At 38.5% G+C, this 25479-nt stretch overlaps 1 protein-coding gene across 7 annotated transcripts in view; it reads left to right on the forward strand.

Annotated features, from left to right (window-relative positions):
- Ate1 (arginyltransferase 1) overlaps nucleotides 1-25479 on the forward strand; it is a 118512-nt gene that overhangs the window by 86437 nt on the left and 6596 nt on the right. For all 7 annotated transcript variants that reach the window (XM_040753042.1, XM_040753050.1, XM_040753034.1 and 4 more), the window contains one exon: nucleotides 2266-2386. In XM_040753042.1, the coding sequence (XP_040608976.1) occupies nucleotides 2266-2386 (121 nt within the window). The remainder of the gene's footprint in view (nucleotides 1-2265; nucleotides 2387-25479) is intronic.

The following is a 25479-nucleotide window of genomic DNA, read 5'->3' on the forward strand; positions in this document are numbered from 1 at the left end:
TCTGAGTACTTCAGAAATTGTGGTAATTCACATTTCTCATTTACCCAAATTCAGCACCCTAGGAAAGAATTAATCTGCTTTTATTTCATTGTTCAATCTGAATGAGTGTACTTAGAGGTTGATTAAATATTTTTTCTTTTGACCCCAGGAAAGTATGTCCAAATCCTTAAGTAATTACATTCTTAATACAAACATTTCTCATTTTCTTACAATAGGGGACAGACAGGGTAGCTTTCACATCCTGTGGGTTTCACTTGTGTGATGGTGGCTCTGAATTGAGTGCTAAACACTTCAGTGACATAACTTAACCAGCTTAGTTTAGAAAGACAATACTTCACAAGTTTATTCCATAAAACTGCATTCTTTGATGGATGGCTTGAGAGAATATTTGAAGTATTGAAAGAAACCCATACTTTGGAGAATAGTGTTTAATGTAGTTAACAAATTTGATTTCAAATGATACAAAGAAGTCGAAATGTATTTCTGATTTCTTAGTCAGGTAAATGTTTAAAGCATTAAAAGTAAATGCAGAACTCTCATGTGAGCGAATAGGACCTTCAGAGAACATTGTGAGGCCCAGGTACAATGAGGACGTGTGCCTGTCACACATAATTTATGTGTACCTAAACTTGGTGCAACTAGGTCACTCCAGTGCATTCATTGCCAGTTATCTAAAAGCATGACTTTGTCCATCTTTTTGTTCCAGTCTGCTGTTTCACTAAGTCTTTTTTTCAGTATTGTTGTTAGATTCAGACCCTCATTCCAGGTGTTTGCTCATGAATCTACGTGTACTTATGGACGATGCTTAAAGGAAACGTCTAATTATTTCAACCTTCAGGGCTCAGAGATGAAGTCTGATTACCTTCACCCCCAATGTTGGCCTTTACTTCAACTGCAAGTTAGAAAATAGGAGAGTTTAGACACTTGTAATTTTAGTTATTATTTAAAATACTTTTCTCACTAGATATTCTTGGAGGTTCTTAAATGTTCTGTTACTACATGAAAATATGCTCTTCAATTTTTACTAGTTTTTAAATTCATGTTGGTTATATTGTTGCACCAAATTGAGAATTCTAGGATAATAAACAAAATGGAGAAGATTCTGCAAATGGAGTGATGAGAGATTAGATTTTCTGAAGAGTAAATAACAATATAAAACTTTAATATTGAAAATTGTGGCTCTGGCACATGACAAGCTGAGAACATTTAGCATGGGACACTTTTAGTCAGGGGAAGTGAAGAATGTTTAAAAAATCATATTGAGGCCTTTTAGTAAATACAAGAGAAATTAGGTTGGATTGTTTCTTGTATTGAAATTTCTTACACTGAATTGTAAAAAACTTAAAAATGACTGTACTAGATTTTAACTTGCATATCAAATTTGAATTTTAATATTCAGAGATAAGACATTCGGAATTTTAAGTAAGTTCAAAGAGCATAAAACTTTTTTTCTAAAAAAAATTCACTAATGCTTTTTACAGTTTGTATATTTCTTTCTTAACTATATATTATCCATAAATGATTTATTTCTTTCAGCAAATATTATAGTGTTGTATGCTTGAAGTATGTAACTTTTCTACATAATTTTGTAAAATAGAATTTTTTTTTGTTTTTGTTTTTACGAGACAGGGTTTCTCTTTATTGTTTTGGAGGCTATCGGTCCAGCCTAGCCTTGAACTCACAGAGATCCGCCTGCCTCTGCCTCCCAAGTGCTGGGATTAAAGGCGTGCGCCACCACCGCCCGGCAAAATAGAATTTTTGAATTTATATTATCATAGAAGTTTTGTTAGAATTTCTATTTTAAGCTTTTATTGTACATTCACTAGATTGACAGTAAATGAGTATTACTAGCACTCTACTATTTAAAACATTAGCGTGACCTGAATATTATCAGCCTTGAGATATAAAACTAAAGAGTTAGTGATTGAGAACAGTAAAATTCTTCTTTTGAAAACAAGTTTTCTTTATATGGCTTTGTATGGTTCTCTAATATATGCAAAAAAAGCTTCGCTCTGTTCCTCACTAGCTTTTCAAAGACAACTTTATTTCTTCCAAAAGAGTAAAAACTCAACTTCTGAATCAAAATTGCCTGCTAAATGTTGACATGTCACTTTTAGAGGGCCTTACATTACATATGCATTCTCTAAATATGGCAAAGCCTTTTGGTTGGCATTAAGCCTGTCACCATATCTTTCCCTTTGGAGCCTCAGAACTCAGGAGTTAGTGTTTATAATGCCCGTGTCTTTTGTCTTCGCTTCTCTTTAGGGTCAGTATAGACCTTCTGATTTGCTGTGTCCTGAGACGTATGTCTGGGTGCCCATTGAGCAGTGCCTGCCTTCTCTTGACATCTCCAAATATTGCCGTTTCAACCAGGACCCACAAGCAGGTATGTCTAGAGCAGAGCCCAGCTGGACATCTTTATTCTTTTTGTGGCTCTTTGTAGTTTTTAATATATTGTATATGGTGTGCAAGTAGCACATACATGTATGTATGATAGGGAAGACAAGACAAATAGTTAAGAAATGACGTGTTCACCTGCTGCTTGCTGCCTGTGTTTTTCCTGTTGGTTTTCATAATTTTTGAGGGCAGACATCTTTACCTTTTATTCTTTAACAGTTATCACAATATAAAAATTGTCTACTAGTTTTCTTATTTGAACATTGTGAAGACAGAAATATTGAGCAATTGAACTGAGGTTGTAGACAGTGTTGCGGAGATAATGACTTATGAAGTTTATGTGCTGGCACTTTCTTCTATCTCTGGTATGTCCCTTTTTCTATGCCCTCTCCCACTCCCTGCCTAGAATAGCCTCTGTCACATTTTGCTTATTATTATTCTCTGTATTAGTATATCTAGAAACTAAAAGAATAGCCCCAAGTTAAGACCCTGACTTTATGACAAATAGGTATACTATGTGCTTTTAGGCAACTAAGAAGTTTCCCTGCTTTGAGATTCCTTACTTACTATTAAGATAAAAGTGTCAAGTATGGTGGCATATGCCCAGAGCCCTAACAATTGTAAATTAAAGGTGGGAGAATCACAGCCTCAGCTGTCTTGTGAGTTTGTGGGGAGCCTGAGCAACATGAGACCCTGCCTGAAACGAAACAAAAGATAATGATAGGACCTCCATGCTTGATCCAAGTACCATATGTATGTTCAAAAAATGCCATAATGAAACTATTGTATACAATTAATATATGTTAACAAAATATAGTAAGGCCTGTTTTATTGAATTTAAATGAGAAGAAAATCAGACCCAGATATTAAGAATTGTCCCACTGTTTTGTTTTTGTTACCCAAATTAGGATGTTGCATCAGATTGATGCCAGAGGCTTTTGTCGGCATTTATTTCCATTTGTTCTGCCCCTTCTTTCTGAGGAAAAAAAAACATTGTACATCCTGTTTACCTTCCTGGAGTTGGAGTGCCACTCAAAGTGTAAAACACCTCTTGGTCTACAGATCATCAGAGTGTGGCTTTGCTAAGTTGGCAGAAGTTTGATGCTCTTGGGATGGGTTATGTTTTGCCGCTGTATGTGGGTTCCCCAGCCTGAAGTGGTCAAGTTGTGCTTTGATTCTTCACCGTCTACACTGGGGTGATGCTTGACGCATATTTCATTGGAGTACAGAAGGAAGGACATGCAAAACTGGCAGAGGGGAGTCACGTGAGAATGAGGGGAGTGAGGAAAGAGTACACTGATTTCTCAGTTCCGAGATGACCTCTTTTTCTCACCAGTTTTTCTTTTACTTGTATGAAATTGGTTCATGTAATACATTGTGTTACCTTGAAAAGGTGATAGGAAATCATGAGTGAAACATCTTATCCATGATAGTACCTTAGAATCTGATGAGTGGCCACAGGGGCTCAGCTGTCTCATTTGCCAGGCACTCTGGTACTGCCCCAGGTTTCCTTGCCAGGACTTGAATCCCACACCTCAAATTGTTAATGGGATTATTTCATTCTAAATTATACTTTACTGATCAAACAGATAATCTTGCTTTAAAACAAACATTGAATTTGTCAGTTGGCTTTGGCATCAGAGCCTTAGCCAACGCCAGTTGTGTTGGAGAGGAAAGCCCGTAATTACCCACTGTCCATAGCTCAGAAAACATTCTCCTCTTTGCCTTTTCCAGGTCAGCAGCTTATAATGAAAGTTGCTGACCATCTTGTTGAATTATTTCATATTCACTAATAGCAATTTCCTTCCAACTAAATAGTAGTACTGATGAAAGTGACCATTAAGTTCTCCATGTTTTGTGAAGTTGAAAAAGTGACTGAGTCATTTCCATGCATGGAAAGGGTATGCAAGTAAATACTCAATCAGTTTATAGATTTGAAAATTCTTTTCCAAAACAAATGCTAATAAGCATTTCATAGCAAAAGCAGTTTAGTCTTGCATTGCCTACTGTTATCAAGAAGACACTGTATTATGGGCGTGATGAACACATAGCATGTTATTTCCTGTATTCTACTAGGTTCTATCCCTCAGGGAAGACACTCTGGTTGTTAGCTATTTATTGTTTAGAATTCATTTACTGTCAGAGTAAATGTCTTTGAGAGTAGTGCTTTCAAGCAAATGAAGATCATTTTCCATGTGTTGTGACTTTGGAACTTTGAAGACAATATTGTATAGTTTTAATCAATATTGAGTATTACAATCCAGACACTATTTGAAATCACACTTATGTCCTGTGGTTTTAGGAAATTAAAATGCAGTTACATGCTGGAATGTATTGAGCCTGCTGTGAAACATGGTCATTGGAGGTTTAAATGGCAAACTGTGAGAAACTCTCCTCCTCTCTGGGGCCAGTTTCTCTTTTATATGACTCAAACTGTGACTCAGAAAAAAACACAGAGCCTGATGTGGGTAATATTGCTAACTGGCCTGTTTCTTTCTTTCTTTTTTTTTTTTTCTTTTTTCTTTTTTTAAATTACTGAGTCTAGCTGGCCTGTTTCTTTCTTTTTTCTTTTTTTAAATTACTGAGTCTTTTCTCATCCAGTTCTGTAGTTCAAGTGCCTATAGAAGGTGCCTCAGCTGATCTCATTATGCTCTGTGAAAGTGGTTTCAAGGTGTATCAGTGGTCCCTTGTCAGAAAAATCTTAAGTTCTCCCCACCCTAAATTGCTGTAAGACTCTGAAATACCCACTCCCAGTACCCTTGGTAGTCTCTGCTCCCCACCCTCTTCCTCCTCATCTTGGGTTTCATGATTGTTTGTTAAACTATCTAGCCTGTCCAGCAAACCCTTTTTGAGTTTATTGTGTTGTGGTCCTATAGGCAAAAGTTGACTGTCTAACTTGTAACAACTCAGAAGAAATTCTCTTGTTGTAAATAGGTATCTTGTTTTCTGTTTAGAACATCTGTCTATTCAAGGGAAATGAATTTAGAAGCTTTTCAAATAATTTTAAGGAAAATAATGTCACATTTTTTTTAAAATTAGAAATTGGCCACATATAGGCTTAAAATAATCTAGTACCACAGTTGCACTTTGCTTTCTTAAGTATTTATGTATTATTATTATTATTGTATGTGTGGGATGTGTATATTGGGTACAAGTACCATGGCATGTGTGTAGAGGTCAGGGAACAACTTCATGGAGTCGGTTCTCTGTCCACTGATAGGTCCGGGGAATGAACTCAGGGTCAGGCTTTCATGGCAGGCCCTTTACAAGCCAAGTCATCTCACTAACCCATAGTTTACCTTTTTCTCCCCCTTAAATCATTCTTCTAAAAATCTTTTCTGGGAGTCTTTGTAGAAATTTAGCTCAGATGTGGACTGAACATGCCACTCAATGACAGAATGTTTGCTCAGCATGCAGAAGGCCCTGGGGTTAATTAGGGAAGGGAACTAAGAGCCAGAGTGAGAGGATGCATGGTCTCTGCTGCTGCAACAGTGATAATGTCTCGTGCTGTCCACTGCTCTCTCCCCCGAGAAGGGGCCTGTGGGTGCTTTCTAAAACAGAACAAGGGTCACATGCCATACTTCTGTGGTTGCTTTTGGTTAGATAAAAGTCAGTTTTGGTAAGGTAAAAACTACCTGGCTGTTAATTTGATCATTAAGGCATTGGTGGCGCACTCCTTTAATCCCAGCACTTGGGAGGCAGAGGCAGGTGGATCTATGTGAGTTTGAGACTGGCCTGATCTACAGAGCGAGTTCCAGGACAAGCTCCAAAGCTACACAGAGAAACCCTGTCTGGGGGGGCGGGGGGAGATGATGACAAATACTACGGGTAGGGGGTGTGAGAAAAAAAGAAAACAAAAACTACTCTTACATGGCAGGCACTATCTTAACATAGACACTTCTTACATACACTTGGTTGAAACAGTAGCCAGTATTTTGGAGTTGATTTTTAAACCTTGATAAACTGTCATTTGACTCACAGTGTTGAGCAAACTATTTGGTGTTAACCAAGGGAATTACAATCCTTGATACAATGTTTTTCAGAGTGAAACGTCATTGGGTATTTATATCCTCAAACACTACCCTGTTTTCCCCCATGTTTCTCACTTTATCCTCAAACAGAATATTTTATACTGACTGCCCAATGTTTGTTGCAAAAAAAACACCTAAAATTCATTTTTGTTGAAAGATGAAAATATATTTATTCCAGTTTTTCTTTGTACTTTTTAAGGTACTTATTTTTATTTTTAGATAACTTCTATTGGTGTTTTCATTCAAAGTTACAATTTACCTTTTACCCGAGAATAGTATAAAGTTGGTTTGGTTCTGTGCAGACTCGAAATGTTCTAATTTGCCTTTAATGTGATCAAGCCATACACCATTGCTTTTGAACTTAAATTTGCTATGAAAACAATGGTACTTAATTTGAACAAAGTGTTTGTAGGGTAGACTGTTTCTAGAACGTCTTCACTTCTCCCAGAGTGGCTGGAAAATCTAAACTAATATGAAGATGCTTCGTACTAGTGTGGCCCCCTGAAGCTCCAATTTGTGTTATTTTCTGTTATTTCAAACAGGCACTCTTTTCTTTTTACTTCATTCTTTTTTCTTACTGGCATGGCTCCCTCACATTTTTCCTAGTCTTCTGTAGTTCTCTACCAGATGTCCATCGAAAACCCAGTCCCTCTCAGATCTTGGGTGTCTGTGGAGGAGCCAGCTCAGAAAGCTCTCTCTGTCCTGTATCCACTGATTTGTATCTGTAGGCCTGGCATCACTTCCTGAATACCGTTTATGCTCCTTCAGAAGGGTATACGAGCCAACATGTCCTCTTAATCTCTTGGAAACAGTGCCTAGCAAGAAAGCAAACGTACCAAAACTTCCTTAGAGCCCCCAGAATCCTCTGCAGTGATAATTCATGACAAAGGGAGAACTGTCCTAACAGGTACAGGGTCAAGTTGCTGTTCTTTGAGCACTTCTGAAGATAATTTTTTTTTTAGAATAGTAACTTTAAATAAAAACAATATGTGTGTCTAGCTCACCTATCTTGTGTTCCAGAGATTGAATATAGGTTGTCAGTCTTGGCAACAAGCAACAAGCACCTTTTTTAAACAATAAGCCATGTTAGTGGCTCCCAGATAGTTTAAAAAAAAATTTGGTGTAGGTCTAACTACTCAGAGTTTTTACATGAATGGTATTGCTTGAAGGATAGTTAATAAACAAATACACCTTATTGTCAGTAACAATAGTGATGATTAGATATAGCCAGCTAGAGGTAGAACCAGCTGTACCAGGCTACATGTTATAAAGGAAATAGGCATCAAAGCAAGAAAGTAACCTGGATATTTGTTTCAAATAGTAAGTCTGGAGAATTTGTGTTAATATGAAAAAAAATAGATTGTTTTGTGTTGTGAACAAGCTTTGTTAGAAACATAGGTGAACACATTTTGACAAAAATTCCACAATGTCAGAATTTATGAGTGACAACTAATTCACAAGATTTCAGTGGCAGCATTGTGCCAGACTCTCCCACTTTCCTTGATGACCATTGGCCAAGGCAAACACAGGCTCTTTAGTACAATCTTAATTACTAATATTAACTCTGCCCATCTATTTCACACAACACAGATTTATCCTCCCTCCCTCCCTCCCTCCCTCCCTCCCTTCCTCCCTCCCTCCCTCCCTCCCTCCCTCCCTCCCTCCCTCCCTCCCTCCCTCCCATCAATCCCTGAAAAATGTTAAAAAACTGCAACAGAGTTCAAGGTGTTTCAGAAGTCCTGAGATGCAGAGTCTGAGGAGTGAAATAACCAAAAGAAGGTCTTGGAAGAGGCAGCTGTGGCTGCTGTTGTAGAGTCCAGGGGTAAGGCTGGAGTTGACCTAGAGTATTGAGTACACCTACAAAGGCCAAAGGATAAGACCAGGTGAAATGAGTGAATGGGCAGATGAGGGTAACAAGTCTATATGTGCAAAAAGGAAGATACACAGATAGCAATTCAAGTAAATTGCATCAACAGCTGGGGTTGAGCCTCTGGGACAGTCTGCATTTGTCTGTCCCATCTTTATTGAACTCACCAGTGTTGAGATGACAGGTTGGTGGTTGCTGTCACCATCACAGTGTTGTATATGCACCTCTTTATGGAATCCAGATGAGGAAGTTATAACATGCTTTCCTTAGTCTGGTGTGTCCCATAGGTTCTTGGGCCCGGTTTTCTTGATATAAAATTTAATATAGCTCTGTGCCCCCCCATAGTCCCAGTTTGTCCCCAAATGAATTTATGAGGGGCACTCTTTCTACACCCAGAAATAAGTCATTCTGAAGGCTTCCATGTGGGTGGTGATGGACAGATAGTGCTGTTCATCTGTCTATCCTGCCCTTTAGAAAGGAGCTGCTATAAAATGGAGTCTGTAAGGACAAGGTGTAATCTTCAGAGTCACTGCTTCTTGTTGTATTCATCCCTGGGTCTGGGGATTTGAGTGGAATTTGTGAGATTTGTGTTGGAACCAGGTTCTACATGTTGAGGGATGGTAAGTGGGACTCTCCGGATCTTAAGAGACCAAATCTCTCTAGTTTGCTTTGTCCTTTAGTGAGGACCCCCAAGAAATAACAGCAAAGGTATTCCTATAATATTTGTATTATGTGGCAAAAGGTAAGATATTACTGTTAGTATTAAGGTAAACTTTGACAGTTGCCAGGGACCTAATTTTTGAAGATTGTTTTGAAGCCAGTCTTGGTAGAGTATTTTAAAACAGATTATTGCATAAATGTTTGTCAGCTCATTTTGATTGAGTAAACTTGCATGTGTAGTACATGATCTGGGATTGAGTTAGATGTGAGTCCAAGGAGATGAGCAACAGTGCCTAGGAGGGTCTGACACAGAACACTGACGCAGCATGTTCCTTGGTGTCATGTGACCAGATACTGAAGAAAAAAGTGAAGAGAGTAAAGGTTATTTCAATCATGTGCTGCATCCATCACAGCTCTAGGGACAGAGCTGAGTGGGCAGTGAGAAATGAAGAAAAGACAGATAAATGGACACATGAACAGAAAAACTGGAATCAGATGCACTGGGCTCTCTGCTGGAGAAAGCACAACATTCCAGGAGCTCAGAATGTTTATTATATAGAGTTGAACAGAAAGGCTGGTAGGGTTATCACATACAACTGAACAAGGAAGTGAGTTATTACATACAGATAAACAAGGAGGCAGGGTTTATGGTGTTCATGACTCAGACTTTACTCACTTGGCTTTCTCTGCTCCCTACATTCATGGAATCAGAGTACAGTAAGGTGTCTGTGAAGTGATGAAACATGAAAAAAAATATGGAGGACAGGTGGAAACATTAACCTCAGATAAGAACAAACTACTCTTTTGGATGAGAAGAAGGGAGAGTGCTGTGAGGCCTAGAAGTACTTCCTCTGTGTCTTTCTCTTACCAGCGCAGTGGGTGTTGGGAAGAGGAGGAGATAGCAGGACAGGATATTTGAGTAGCTGTGTTGGGGTAGCTGCTGAAAAGCATGGGAGACAGCTGACTGCCAGGTCTTGCTGAGACTGTTGTTGGGTTCTGTAGGTGTAGTGCTGCTTTCGTGACTTGTGACTGCAGGTTGGAGGCTTGTCTGTTACAGGGAAAAGGCAGGAACTCAGAGAGGGCTGGAGTGAAGAAATGGTATCTGAGTTCAGTGACAGGGTGAGTACAACAAAATGCTGAGTAACAAAGAGGGTGAAGAACTGGAGGCCTCTTTGAGAACTACTTCCATGTCTTAACTGAACAAGCTGTACAGGGAGGAAATGGTATCCAGACAAGTGCTTGCTTTTCTGATTCAGAGACATGACAGATTTGGCATTGGGATTAGAAAGTTCTGAAATAGTCACTTTGGTGAAAACTTAGAATGTCCGAGATTTTCATTCTGTGTACCCTTTACCTGTAAGAGTTGTAAAAAACAAAAAACAAAAAACCCTAAAAAACCAAATGAAGCTCCTTTTCATTTACCAAATAGCTATGATGCTCACAAGTCCCAGGGAAGGTAAATGTAGTATAGTGTCTCCTTTTTACTAATGTATTAGTAGAAAAACACCAGTGCAAGCTTTCAGAAAAAGAATTTGAACTGATGGTGATCCTCAGGGCATCTATCTTGGTGGTTTTAAAAGTTCTCTCTCGCCGGGCGGTGGTGGCGCACGCCTTTAATCCCAGCACTAAGGAGGCAGAGGTAGGCGGATCTCTGTGAGTTCGAGGCCGGGCTGGACCGATAGCCTCCAAAACAATACAGAGAAACCCTGTCTCGTAAAACCAAAAAAAAAAGGTTCTCTCTCTAGTCCACACACTTATGCACGTGCTGCTGGAGAACTGGTGAGTAAATTGAGCCTTCAACATGAGGTTAGGTGTGCTTCTTAAACTTTGGCTGCCAACCCTATGTGGGGTCATATAACTGAATGTAGAGGTTATGAAAATGCTGGTAAAAATGAAATGTTTCCTAACATACAATATTAAAAATTAATTCAAAATCAGACAAGTGGAGGTATTTTGTATGTTGTATGACTTCATCACAGCCTCAGCTCTGAACATGGTATGCTGGGCTCTGATTTGAGCCTATTGTAGGTTATGAATTGTAGGTTTTTTTATATGCAAAGTTTTATGTTCTTATAAAAATTCATTTCTTTAAGGAAAATAAAGACTTCATATTTTCCTATCAACATTCCTTAGCCTGTATTGAATTAATATACCTTAGGATTATATTGTTAGAATGTTGGATTTTTAAAAATTGCTGTTTATACTGCTGATTTGAATTTAATAAACAAATTATTAAGTGAATTTTTTCTAGGAATGAGTCATGATTTTCAGCACTTTTTGAACTAGCCCTAAACATACTTATGCATTTTGTACTATATATTTTTGTGAAGCTGCTTGCTAAGCATTGCTAATTATAAAATCAAAGTATCCATCAGCTGTGAAAAACATTAAAGATGCTTCATCAGATATTTAGCTAAGACTGAATTCTTTATGTGAAAATAAGCAAGCACCTCTGACTAGTGTAAAAATTTGCTTTTGTCTTTAATAAATAATAAAATTATATGTTTAACTAAGAATGGTTTTAAAATAAATTTCTTTATGTTTTATTTTTGAAAATGTCTGGCTTGTGTACCTATTTTATATGTCCATATACCTGGGACTGTATAAACATTCTTAGGTGAAGCAGGATTGTGAGTGAATGCCCAGGATGGCATGAGCCTTGGTTTGTGAATTGCACTCAACTTCCTCAGACCAACTAAGGAAGTAGTAACTTGGCACCGTCAATACTATTGCTTAAGCTTTGTAGTCAGTAAGTAAATGACTATTCTGTATAGTCTTAAGACTCAGAATGAGAGTTTGAGATAGTAGATAGCTTACCACAAACGTTTAGCTTGTCAGCTTTGGGCCAGGAAGGCAAAGCTTATTTATTTATTCCTTATTTCTTCTGAAATAGTAGCATTTGAAAGTTTGAGCTGCCTCCTTGAAAACCTTCTTCCTTATCCAATTCTGTAACTCCTTGCCTATCCCAACATGTATGGGCAAGTATGTGGAAAGATTTAACACTGTTGTTTTCTTTTTTGCTTTTGATCCATTAAATTGATTTCACAGTACACTAAAAATCACAGGCTATAGAAAGATCTTAGTCTTTTAAAGTTGAAGTTTGCATTTTCAACTTGGTGTGTTTACAGGTATTAAGTCTTAACTCATATTTTTAAGAATGACTTTAATTTATAGGAAAATGGACTCAGAGAGTTCCTCTAGTTTAAAAATTAGTATCCAGTTCATTAAGGTAACAGTCTATTAAAGAAACATTTGTCTTGTTTGTCAAATCTGAATGGAGATTACAAACCTTATTTTCAACATATAAGGCTTTCAAGTTTTAGCAATTATTTAAATAAAAAGGACTTGAATGACATTTGATTGCATTTACAAGACACTAATTCAATTTTTAACATTTAAACTTTTTATAAATGTATTCAATTTCCCACTTAATTCAATTGTCTGACAAAGTATTCTTATAATCGTAATTAGATTTGTGGACACAATGAACTAAATATTTACTTAGTTTGAAATCACAGTATAAATCAATTAGTTAATTAAGCATTTCCTGTTGAAGTAATAAATCATTGTTTACACAAAAAATCTTTGGGAGTCCACTGTATAATCAACTGGAACTAATAACTTGAATTGAGCAAGATTTTAGCTTATAAAATTAATATACAGAAGTCAATTGTATTTTACATATTAACAGCAAACAAAAATAAATTGTAAAAGAATCCTTTTAGTATAACAAAAGAATTACATGTATCAAAAGACACTCAAGACCACTACATCGAGAATTACAAAGTACTGCTCGGGGGACTAAACCATGCTCTGAGTCTTCAAGACTCAGTGTTGTTAACATGACAAATGAAGTCTTGAGTAGGACCTTTTGTTGCTCTAATGGCCCAGTTCTACCTAATAGTATTAATGTATCATAATAGTCTTGCATTCATGGACACCATCGTGTGTTTATTCTCATCAACATTTTCATAATGCTTTTACCAGGTGAAAGCCAATCTACAGTGACTTTCCAGTGGTCTCCATATCCCAAAGGAAGTTGTATTGTTCATGATCAGGTGCTTCCTTTCTTAATTATTTGGTCATCCCAAGGAAGCCTGCATCTGTTAAACCCTGTGAGGTTATATCTTGACCAGTGTTTGTTTCTTTAGCTCTTAAGATTATATTCATTCTTACCTAACTTTAAAGAGCATTGAACATGATAAAATCCTACATTGTATCATACTCATAAATTACTCAAATTTTAGTGATACTCAAATTCTGTTTGAATTTCAGATACCTCTTATTGCATTTTCTGTTAATAATTTCCAAACTCATTCTGTTCACATTCACATTGATTATACCTAACTGTTGCTCTGCAATAGCAAGTAACTACTAGCTCATGAAGTCAACATTAATTTATTGCTTCAGTAGAAACCCAAAGACAGGTTCTTTAGATTTCACTAGATTTGTGACTTTCCACAGGTCATTGTCTCTCAAGCTGTTTGAATATCGGTGAAATAAGAAACTCAGATTACATGAAGTTAAGGTCCTACTATGTTGTGTGAACTCTGAATAGTTAAGAACTTGATGAGGCTCAAGCTGCTTTCAAACTTGAACCTATTAAACAAGTGCAAAATGGGTGATTCTGAATCACCTCAAATGACCATGGACCTGATTTTAACATTTTCCACAACTACCTAGAATTCAGTTTACTGAGCCCTTAACTCCATCTCTCTTCCTCCTTGTGAGAAAATTGCAATTGCAATTTTAGGTGAAGCCATGACTGTTTGGAGAGTACTTCCCAAACACTTTATCATGAGCACCTGTAAGAAATTATTTTAGTGATAATAGAGATTAGTTTGATTAGTATTTATTGGTCCAAGAAGTTTTACTAGATGCTTCTGTCTTAGGGTGAAGAGACACTGTGAACATGGCAACTCTTATAAATGAAAATACTTAATTGAGGGGCCTCACTTACAGTTTCAGAGGTTCATTTGGTGGAGCTGAGACCACTACATTTTGCTAGGCGGGCAACAGGAAGTTGACTGTCACACTGAGGGAAGCTTGAGCAAAAGAAACCTCAAAGCCTGCCCCCACAGTGATACAGCCTCCAACAAGGCTGCACCTCCTAATAGTGCCACTCCCTTTGGGGACCGTTTTTCTTTCAGCTGCCACAGCATGCACACACATATATGTGTGTGTGTATGTATATATCTCACCTTATCTGACCCCTTACAGTGACTCCATTGGTCTTCCCTCTAAAATCATATTCAAGAGGTAAAAGCTGTTCAGAACCAGAACCAGGTTGGGATGAGGTATGAATATTAAAAAGTATTCCTGTCACTTCCACAACCTGTGTAAATTACTAACTTAGACATCTCATAATTTTGGTTAGTAAGTCCTTGACAAATGATGGATACTGTCTGTATTATGCTTACTTATACCTAGCTTCGGACCTGAAATTTGGTTGTAAGACTGATGAATGTGCTGTGATCATTTGATTGACAGCTTATGGATAGCTTCTGACTGGATATTAGAGTCTATATGGTAAAATTGAAGTGTTTTAAATAATGGGAACATTCATCAAAAGCTCAGACTGTGACTATAGGCAAGAAAAAGGACAGATTAAAAGGTCTCTATGTATTTAATAGTAAAATCATACTTTTCTGAGATTTTGTTTATTTACTAGTAGGCCTGTTTTTCTTTATTGTAATTCGTCTTAAAATTTTATTGCATATATTTTCTGTGTGTGTGTGTGTGAGTGCTTTATTTGCATGTATGACTTTATGCCAGAAGAGGGCACCAGATCCCACTATAGACGGTTGTGAGCCACCATGTGGTTGCTGGGAATTGAACTCAGGACCTCTGGAAGAGCAGCCAGTGTACTTCTGAGCCATCTCTCCAGCCCCTTCTTGTGCCTTCTATTGGGCTGATTTCTTTGTTTAGTTTGTCCTATTCTGATGTGTTGGCATTTTGTTTTATTTCATTTTATTATTTAATACAAGCAAAAATTGTACTCTAGTGAACGTCATTTGAATATGTAGGGAAATTTAAAGTAAATTTTATGGGGAAATTTGTTCTCTTTTGGTTGACTTCATTCAGTCGTCAGAGCATTGGTGTGGAGAACTCCTGAGTTGTGGATTTGTAGTTACAGCTCTTTTTTTCTTAGTGATGAAAGCAGATTCTGTTTCCTCCAAAGTGTTAGTTGTGGTGTGCTAGCTGTGAAAACTGATGCATGTGCCAGCTCCCCAGGCTGCCTCAGCAGCGTTTTCCTCATCTGCTTTGTACCAGTCTTTATAGCACAGTAAATTGTTGCATCCACGGGAGCTCTGGTTTGCATTTTAAATTAATGCCATCTAATTCCCCAAACCTGAATTAAACCTTTTTTCCCCCTTCGGGTTTCTGACTGCTCAATTATTTGACCTTGACCTGTGCAACTTGGAAGTTAGGGAATGTTAGAAAGGTTGAAGACATTAGTAACTATCATGGGTGGACTAAATATAGACATGTTTATTATTTGAACAAGTTTATTTGCCATTTAAAATGTGTGTTTTAAAAGTTTCTCTATGAAATGTAGTTTTAGCATCTCCTTGAAATCTTTGTTAAACCCATTGTTGTGAATCCTTTGTTAAAAAAAAACAAAGGTTCTTGTGCAGCACACTTCATTTTTTAAATTAGGGGTTTCAAGCATGTTTTTTTTAAAGCATTCCAACTGCACTCAGGAAGGCAAGCAAAAGAAGGAACACTTTAGTTCATTTGTACTTTTTGGATGTGCCAGTGGTACTAGAGTTTGATTTTGGACATAGTCTGGCTTTAAACTGCAACTACAGGCATTTCTTTTATATAACCACACTTTGAAAGTATGTCTGAAAACAAATAGTGCTTTTGGGAAGATGTTTTTGAAGGAGGAAGGGGCACACAGGAGAAAGCCATTGCTTTGTAACCTTGCTGCTTCACTATTGTTCACAGTGCTTCCTTTTGCTTTCCAAAGTCCACTAAAGAAAAGTGACTTTCTGTTTCCAAGAGTTTAACAGAAGCATCTGTGTGAAGGTGAGCAGCCTGCTGTCTGGAAAGGAGGGCCTCTGCTCTGTAGACTCCTGTTGCAGTCAGTACTTGCAAGGCTTTGATAAAGGAAGAGTTCTGAAAGATTAAATCATGAGAAACTGGAACTTAGAAGTCTTGACTTTGGAGGACTTGTGTAGAAGCTGAGCTTTGTGGGCACACAACCGCTTTCACTGCTCACGTTGTTCACCCCAACTGACATGGCTGCTGCTTCGCTGTGTGTTTAAGACAGGAAGCTTGTAAAGCCTGTTGTACCTTCTCATTGTGAAAACCATTTGCTTCAAAGCAGGTATTGAAAAGTGCAAAGTAAAAAATGAAAGCCAAGAGCACTGGGTCATTGGGGAGATGCCAGTTGGAAGATGGCAATTGAATTTCAGCATAAACAAAAGTAATTGCTGAAAGCACATATAACCCTGAAGTACACAGACCATACCCTTTGACTGCTACTCACAAGAGAGAGTGGAAGGGCATTATAAAAATTAAAGGCCAAACATCAGACCTGCACAGCTAGAGAAGTTTTTGAGAAAACACTTCTTCTCTGAACAGGAAGGTATTTCACCAGGAACATAGCAAAATTTATTCTCTGCAGAATGCTTTGTTTATCCCTTTTGTGAATAGAAGTTGCTTTGTTGAGGCAGATTGCAAGTTCCAGCATAGTCTCCAAACAACAGAATTATGACTCTTAGTTATGTTCATTGAGTATGAGGTAATTACCAGAAATTCTGGAGAATTCTCACAGTTGCCACATATTACTGGGGAAATCAAGGTCCTCTCTTGGGTTCTTAGTCTTGTTAGTAAAAGAATTTAAGAACAGACTCAAAAGGAAGCTCGAGGATAATTTTATTAGCATTTAAAAAAACAATGGAAGGGCAGCAAGCTGTTGATCTCAGCAGCTGCCTGGAGGAGGAAGATGTGGCAGAGAAAGAGAAAAGGCCATGCCTTTTGAGTCAACTGGCGTTGAGTATCTTACCTCGTGTCCTTTTGTCTTGCTTGATCTTGTGCAGATCTTGTTTGGGAGCTGTAGCTGATGTGAGTCCATCAGTGCAATGGCCATTTTGTGCTCAGAAGGGAGTACTTCACAGCACTCCATCCCATCCCTTGCCCCTCTACCTCAGATCTTGTTTGGGAGCTGTAGCTGATGTGAGTCCATCAGTGCAATGGCCATTTTGTGCTCAGAAGGGAGTACTTCACAGCACTCCATCCCATCCCTTGCCCCTCTACCTCAGTATCTCTAAGCTGGGATGAGGGTGGCTGTATTGCCTTGATATTTATTAAAGATATGATCCAGTTACTTTGTATACCATTCCTTACTTTGTGTTCATCATATGTTTCTCTGTAATTAGTCAAGTTACATAGTTTGAAGGGAATATTAGAAATGATGAATTTATATCAGGAGGCATGTATTGGTCATTCATTTGACAGCTGGTGATCTGATAAAGTGGTGTGTGTCACAAATCTGCAGTACAGTCAAAGTTAGTGTTTTATATCACTCAAGTAGTTAATATTGTGTACAAAGATATCTTCAGATGATGGAAGTATCCTTCCAATCAAACTTAAATCTACTAGTGTTTACACCCTTTGACAGAATACACAGACTGGAAACTTGAGAGCATGATGACTGCATGCTGCGGCTCACCTCCTGTTCTCCACGCCCACAGTTGATCTCAGCCAGGGAATGGTACCACTCACCTCAATTAATAAGGTTAGGATACTCCCCAAAATATACCCAGATATCCTTCTCCCAATTGGTTCTAGATTCGGTCAGGGTGATCATGAACACTAATATCACATCCCCTATTGCAACAGCATTTCAGTTCTTGTATCAGTTATTTGCTGTATATGCACCTGTATTATTTTAAAAAACTAAAAAAAGTTCTTTTTAAAAAATTAATATTTTTATTTAGGTTAGAAACAATCTTGTTTCACATGTCAATCCCATCTCCTTCTCCCTTCCCTCCTCCCCTGCCCTCCTCACCAGGTCCCCCAATCCCCCACCCAATCTCCTCTCCAATCCCCAGGGAGAGTGAGGCCTTCCATGGTGGATCTCCAGTGACGGTCATCTCATCCAAGGCAGGGCCTAGGCCCTCCCCCAAGAGTGCTGGCTGAGAGAGCCTCCCATATTGTGGCATGGCCACTCAAAGTCTATTTGTACGCCAAGGATAAATACTACCCAAAGCCCCATAGATTACCTAGGCCTCCTCACTGACACCCATATTCAGGGGGTCTGGGTCAGTCCCATGCTTTCCACACAGCCATTAATCTGGGGTCGAAGAGCCTTGTTTAGGTCACCTGTTTCTATGAGTTAAACCAGCCCAGTGTTACAGTCTTCACTCCTTTGCCCATCAGTTCTCTCTTTCTGACACTGGATTCCAGGAGTTCAGTTCAGTGTTTGTCTGTGGGTGTCTGCCTCTGCTTTCATCAGTCGCTGGATGAAGGTTCTGTTTCCTAGACTCTCTTGCAGTGAGATTGTATGCTGGCACTCCCCTGATTCATGTCTAAAATCCATAAATGAGTGAGCACATACCATGTTTCTCTTTTTGTGACTGGGTTACCTCACTCAGGATGATTACTTCTAGTGCCATCTATTTGCCTGCAAATTTCAAGATTCCATTGTTTTTTTCCTGCCGAACAGTACTCCGCTGTGTAAATGTACCACATTTTCTCTATCCACTTTTTAGTTGAGGGGCATCTAGGTTGCTTCCAGGTTCTGGCTATTACAAATAATGCTGCTATGAACATAGTGAAACAGACATCCTTGTTGTATGAATGTGCATCTTTTGGGTGTATGCCTAAGAGTAGAATTGCTGGGTCTTGTGGTAGACTGATTCCCATTTTCCTGAGGAATCCTCATACTGATTTCCAAAGTGGCTGTACAAGTCAGCACTCCCACCAGCAGGGGAGGAGTGTTCCCCCTTTCTCCACATCCTCTCCAGCATACACAGTCGTTGGAGTTTTTGATTTTAGCCATTCTGACAGGAGTGAGGCGATATCTCAGAGTTGTTTTGATTTGTATTACCCTGATGGCTAGGGATGTTGAGCACTTTCAAGTGCCTCTCAGCCATTTTAGACTCCTCTATTTAGTTCTGTACCCCATTTTTTGATTGGATCCTTTGGTGTTTTGGAGACTTGCTTCTTGAGTTCTTTATAAATTTTGGAGACCAGCCCTCGGGCAAATGTGGGGTTAGTGAATATCTTTTCCCAATCTGTGGGTTGCCTTTTTGTCTTGCTGACCATGTCCTTTGCTTTATAGAAGCTTCTCAGTTTCAGGAGGTCCCATTTATTAATTGTCCATCTTAGGGTCTATGCTACTGGAGTTATGTTCAGGAAGCAGTCTCCCACTTTCTCATCTAATAGGTACAGTGTGGCTGGATTTATGTTGAGGTCTTTGATCCATTTGGACTTCTGGCGATAGACATGGATCTATTCGCAGTCTTCTACATGCCAGCATCCAGTTATGCCAGCACCATTTGCTGAAGATGCTTTCTATTTTCCATTGTATATTTTTGGCTTCTTTGTCGAAAATCAGATGTTCATACATGTGTGGGTGAATATCAGGGTATTCAGTTTGATTCCATTGGTCTACCTGTCTGTTTTTGTGCCATTACCAAGCTGTTTTCAGGACTGCAGCTCTATAATCGATCTTGAAGTCAGGGATGATGATGCCTCCAGATGTTGCTTTATTGAATAAGGTTGTTTTGGCTACCCTGGGTCTTTTGCTTTTCGATACAAAGTTGATTATTGTTTTTTTCAAGGTCTGTGAAGAATTGTGCTGGGATTTTAATGGGGATTGCGTTAAATCTGTGTATTGCTTTTGGTAAGATTGCCATTTTTACTATGTTGATCCTACCTATCCAAGAACATGGGAGATCTTTCCACCTTCTGTTGTCTTCTTTAATTTCTTTCTTTAAAGACTCAAAGTTCTTGCTATACAGGTCTTTCAATTGTTTGGTTAGCGTTACTCTAAGGTATTTTATGTTTTTTGTGTCTGTTGTAAGGGGTGATGTTTCTCTGATTTCTTTCTCAGCCCTTTTATTGTCTGTATATAGTAGGGCTACTGATTTTCTTGAGTTGATCTTGTATCCTGCCACTTTGCTGAAGATGTTAATCAGCTACAGGAGTTCCCTGGTGGAGTTTTTTGGGTCACTTATATAAACTATCATATCATCTGCAAATAGTGAATGTTTGACCTCTTCCTTTCCAATTTGTATCCCCTTGATCTCCTTTTGTTGTTGTATTGCTCTAGCTAGAACTTCAAGTACAATATTGAAGAGGTATGGAGAGAGTGGACAGCCTTGTCTTGTTCCTGATTTTAGAGGAATTGTGTTGAGTTTCTGTCCATTTAGTTTGATGTTGGCTGTTGGTTTGCTGTATATAGCTTTTATTATGTTGAGGTAAATTCCTGTTATACCAGATCTCTCCATGACCTTTATCATGAAGGGGTGTTGGATTTTGTCAAAGGCTTTTTCAGCATCCAGTGAGGTGATCATGTGACTTTTGTTTCTCACCTTGTTTATATAGTGGATAACATTGATGGATTTTCATATGTTGAACCAATCCTGCATGCCTGGGATGAAGCCTACTTGATCATGGTGGATGGTTTTTCTGATGTGTTCTTGAATCCGATTTGCCAGTTTTTTTTTTTTTTTTTTTTTTTTTTCCGTGACAGGGTTTCTCTGTGGCTTTGGAGGCTGTCCTGGAACTCGCTCTGTAGCCGATTTGCCAGTATTTTATTGAGTATTTTTGTGTCAATGTCCATGAGGGATATTGGTCTGAAGTTCTCTTTCTTAGTTGTGTCTTTGTGTGGCTTGGGCATCAGGGTTATTGAAGCCTTGCAGAAAGAGTTTGGTAAAGACCCTTCTGCTTCTATTATATGGAATCCTTTGAGAAGAATTGGTATAAGCTGTTCTTTGAATTTCTGGTAGAATTATGCACTGAGGCCATAAAAGTCCTGGGCTTTTTTTGGTTGGGAGACTTTTGATGACTGCTTCTATTTCCTTAGGGGTTATAGGTCTATTTAAATTGCTTATCTGTTCTTGATTTAATTTTGGCAAGTGATATTTATCCAGAAAATTGTCCATTTCCTTTAGATTTTCAAATTGTGTAGAGTACAGGTTTTCAAAGTATGACCTGATGATTCTCTGGATTTCCTCAGTGTCCATTGTTATGTTCCCCTTTTCATTTCTGATTTTGTTAATTTGCATGTTCACACTCTGTCAATTGGTAAGTTTGGATAAAGGTTTGTCTATCTTGTTGATTTTCTCAAAAAATCAACTCTTGATTACATTCTTTTTTTTTTTTTGGTATTTTTTTCCTAGTCTCTGTTTTATTGATTTCAGCCCTTCATTTGATTATTTCCGGGTGTCTACTACTCCTGGGTAAATTTGCTTCTTTGTGTTCTAGAGCTTTCAGTTGTGCTGTTAATTCTCTAGTGTAACTATTCTCCAGTGTCTTCATGTGGGCACTTAGTGCTATGAACTTCCCTCGTAGCAATGCTTTCAAAGTGTCCCATAAGTTTGGGTATGTTGTGTCCTCATTCTCATTGAATTCTAGGAAGTATTTAATTTCTTTTTTATTTCTTCATTGACCCAGGAGTGATGCAATTGTGCATTATTCAACTTCCATGAGTTTGTAGGGTTTCTGCAGTTTGTGTTGTTGAATTCTAATTTTAATGCATGGTGGTCTGATAAGGTGTGTGGAGTTATTCCAATTTTTTTGTACCTGTTAAGGTTTGATATGTTGGCAAGTATGTGTTCCATTTTTGAGAAGATTCCATGTGGCGCTGAGAAGAAGGTATATTCTTTTTTATTTGGATGGAATGTTCTATAGATGTCTGTTAATCCAAATTGGGTCATAACTTCTATTGGCTCCTTTGCTTCTTTGTTAAGTTTCTGTCTGGTAGTCCTGCCTAGAGGTGAAAGTGGGGTGTTGAAGTCTCCCACTATAAGTGTGTGGGGTTTTATATGTGATTTGAGTTTTAGTAATGTTTCCTTTATGAACGTGGGTGCCTTTGTATTTGGGGCATAGATGTTCAAAATTGAAACTTCATCCTGGTGGATCTCTCCTGTGATGAGTATGAAATGGCCTCCTTCATCTCTTTTGATTGATTTTACTTTGAAATCTAATTTGTTAGATGTTAGGATTGCTACCCCTCTTGTTTCTTGGGTCCATTTGATTGGAAAATCTTTTCCCACCCCTTAACTCTGAGGTAATGTCTGTCTTTGAGGCTGAGGTGTGTTTCTTGTATGCAGCAGAAGGATGGGTTCTGTCTTTGAGTCCATTCTGTTAGCCTGTGTCTCTTTATGGGTGAGTTAAGACCATTAATATTGAGGGATATTAATGACCATTGATTGCTCATTTTTGTTTGTTTTGGAATAGTTGATGGTGGTGGAATTATATGTGGATTTCCACCTCTTTTCTTTTGGCTGTTGGTAAAGTGGGATCATCTTTTGCCTATGTTTTTCTGGTTATAATTAACTTCCTTGGGTTGGGATTTTCCTTCCAGAACTTTCTGTAGGGCTGGGTTAGTGGATACATATTGTTTAAATTTGGTTTTGTTATGGAATATCTTGTTTTATCCATCTATAGTGATTGAAAGCTTTGCTGGGTATAGCAGTCTGGGCTGGCATCCGTGGTCTCTTAGTGTTGGTGGAATATCTATCCAGGACTTTCTGGCTTTCAGAGTTTTCATGGATAAGCCAGGTGTGATTCTGATAGGGTTGCCTTTGTATGTTACTTGGCCTTTTTCCTTTGCTGCTCTTAATAGCCTTTCTTTATTCTGTATGTTCGGGGTTTTTATTACATTCCAATCACAGTTCCCCCTCCTTCCTCTCCTCCTGCTCCCCTGTCTCCATCCTCCCATCCCACCTCCCATCTGCTCCTAGGAGAGGGTAAGGCCTCCCCTAAGAAGTCTACTAAGTCTGTTCCAGTATCTCCTTGAGGCAGGACCAAGGCACCTCTCCACCCTCCACCCCACTATGTCTAGGCTGAGCAAGATATCTCTCCATATAGAATGGGCATTAGAGTTAGATCTTGGAATCACTGCCAGTGGATTCATATATTGCCCAAGCTGCACCAGTGTTGTATTCAGGGAGTCTAGTTTGGTCTTATGCAGGTTCCTGTGGTGTCAGACCAGCATCAGTGATCTCTCACTAGCTCCGGTCAGCTGATTCTGTGGGTTTCCCCAGCATGGTCTTGACTCCTTTGTTCATATTAGCACTCGTCCCTCACTTCGTACTCCAGGAGGTTGGCCCACTGATTAGTTGTGGGTTTCTGCATCTGCTTCCATCTATTTCTGGAAGAGGGTTCTAGCTTCTCTGTGGTTGTGGATTGTAGGTTCGGTTTTTGTTTTTATGTAATATTGCTGTAACAAAAAATTATAAAGATATGCAAATAGACTCTTGAATCATTTTTAGAAAAACGTAGGGAAAAAAAAAAGAAAGAAAACCACGTGTTGGTGGCTGCACACACCTTTAATCCCAGCACTCAGGAGGCAGAGGCAGGTGGATCTCCGTGAATTCAAGGCTAGCCTGGTCTACAGAGAGAATTCCAGGACAGCTAGGGCTACACAGAGAAACCCTGTCTCAAAAAAAAAAAAAAACAAAAACAAAAACAAAAAACAAAAAACAAAGAAATAAAAGAAAAGCCTAGAAAATTCTTAAGTTTCTGAGAACAACAAATAAGTTGAATACCCCTGAGAAGTACAGCTTTGATCTCTAGCTTCTCTTGCTTTGAAAACACTTGTTAAGCAGTTCAGCTCCTGTGCGTGAACAGTTGTGAGGCGTCAGTGAGCAAGCAACCCCCCTGAAGAATTTTACTTGATTAAAATATCATGGAGCTGGCAGCACTTTTGAGTCATTAGTGATCAAATGCTTATCTCCAAGAACTTGCAAGACTCCTTGTGTTTTTATTTTCTGAAATTAAGCTGTGATACAGCTTTGGGAAAGGAGAAGTAGAAGCTCTTGTATCTTAGTAAGCTTTCAGCTTTCTTTTGCTGCCATGACAACCATCTTCATCTCATAATAGCTTGTTCCTGGGTCTCTTCAAGTCCTGTCAAGGAAATGCCTTTATGCCTGCTGGTTTAGCATTGTATAGTTGTCTGTGAGCACTGATGTTATGTTTATAAGATGATTCTAAAGGGGTTTGTAAGAATTTGAGCTACATTTTCCTCCCTTTAACTAAATCATAATTTGTATGTTTTAAGTATCTTACAGGTTTTTTTGTTTCACCTTAATTGTGTGGGATGTACTAAGAGTAAATGTCCCTTTCTTGAGGATAAGCCACAGGCCATGCAGCCCAGGAACAGAATGACTGTCTGTATCTGTGATGATGGACAGGGATCTCCGAGATTCATGCACTATGCTCACTTCTGGGGTGATTTGATTGCATTTTCTGCCTTAAAGCATGGTAGGAATATGATCCAAGGCTCCATATTTGACTATTTAAGTGCACTTGATGGATCAGACACTGGAAACTAGTATTGGAGTGAGAAGGGAAGGGAGAAAATATAGGCACAAGGATTATATATGTGGACTGGTATTTCCATTTTGTTTCTATCTGAGTTTTACAACAGAGGTCACTTTTACTGTTTTAAAAAGTGTGACAACTACGGGTTATTCATTAATTCATCAAAATGAATTGCTGAGTAGCTTGATAATTCTGTTTTTTTTTTAAGATTTATTTATTTATTACATATACAGTGTTCTGCCTACATGCCAGAAGAGGGCACCAGATTGAATTGTAGATGGTTGTGAGCCACCATGTGGTTGCTGGGAATTGAACTCAGGACCCCTGGAAGAGCAGTCAGTGCTCTTAACCTCTGAGCCATCTCTCCAGCCCCGATAATTCTGGTTTTTAAATAGTGAGTTTTTAAAAAGAATGTACAATTCCATCTTTCCTTTATGTCTGTTGTTATATATCTTAATTGATCTGTGTTCTTTCTAAATGCTGGGGGTTTTATATTATCCTTAGCTTCTTTGGTTGGGCAGAATTCAGTTTATATTCTAAGTGTGAATTGTAATTCAGATTTTAAATGATTTGTTCATGTATATGTGTATGTGTATGCATGCACACTGTGTGTAGATGCTTGTGAAGAGAACTGGAGCTACAGATGGTTTGAACTCCTGTGCACATTCTGGGAACCAAGCCCTGATCTTCTGCAAGAGCAGCAAGTACTTTTAATAGCTGAGCCCAATTTAAGATTTTTTAAAGGAAAAGATAGGGTACTTTAAAAATAGAAAGCTAAAATTTATCATTGGTTCAGTTGTTAGTATGCTTTCTTAGTTAAGTAAATAAAATTGCATTCAAGAGAATTACCAGTTAAGTTTAAATTGATGTGACTGCTGAGTTGTGTTACCTTAGCTGGGACTTGAGGTTGGGAAATGTGAGAAGCTGGTGTTTTAGGTGTGGTGAACAATGACCTAGTGAAGCCAGAAGGAGTGAAGAGAGGTAGGCAGATGTCTGATAGATATGGTCATGTGCACC

The sequence above is a fragment of the Mesocricetus auratus genome, unplaced genomic scaffold, assembly GCF_017639785.1.
Source record: "Mesocricetus auratus isolate SY011 unplaced genomic scaffold, BCM_Maur_2.0 Super-Scaffold_4256, whole genome shotgun sequence".
Taxonomy (NCBI): Eukaryota; Metazoa; Chordata; class Mammalia; order Rodentia; family Cricetidae; genus Mesocricetus; species Mesocricetus auratus.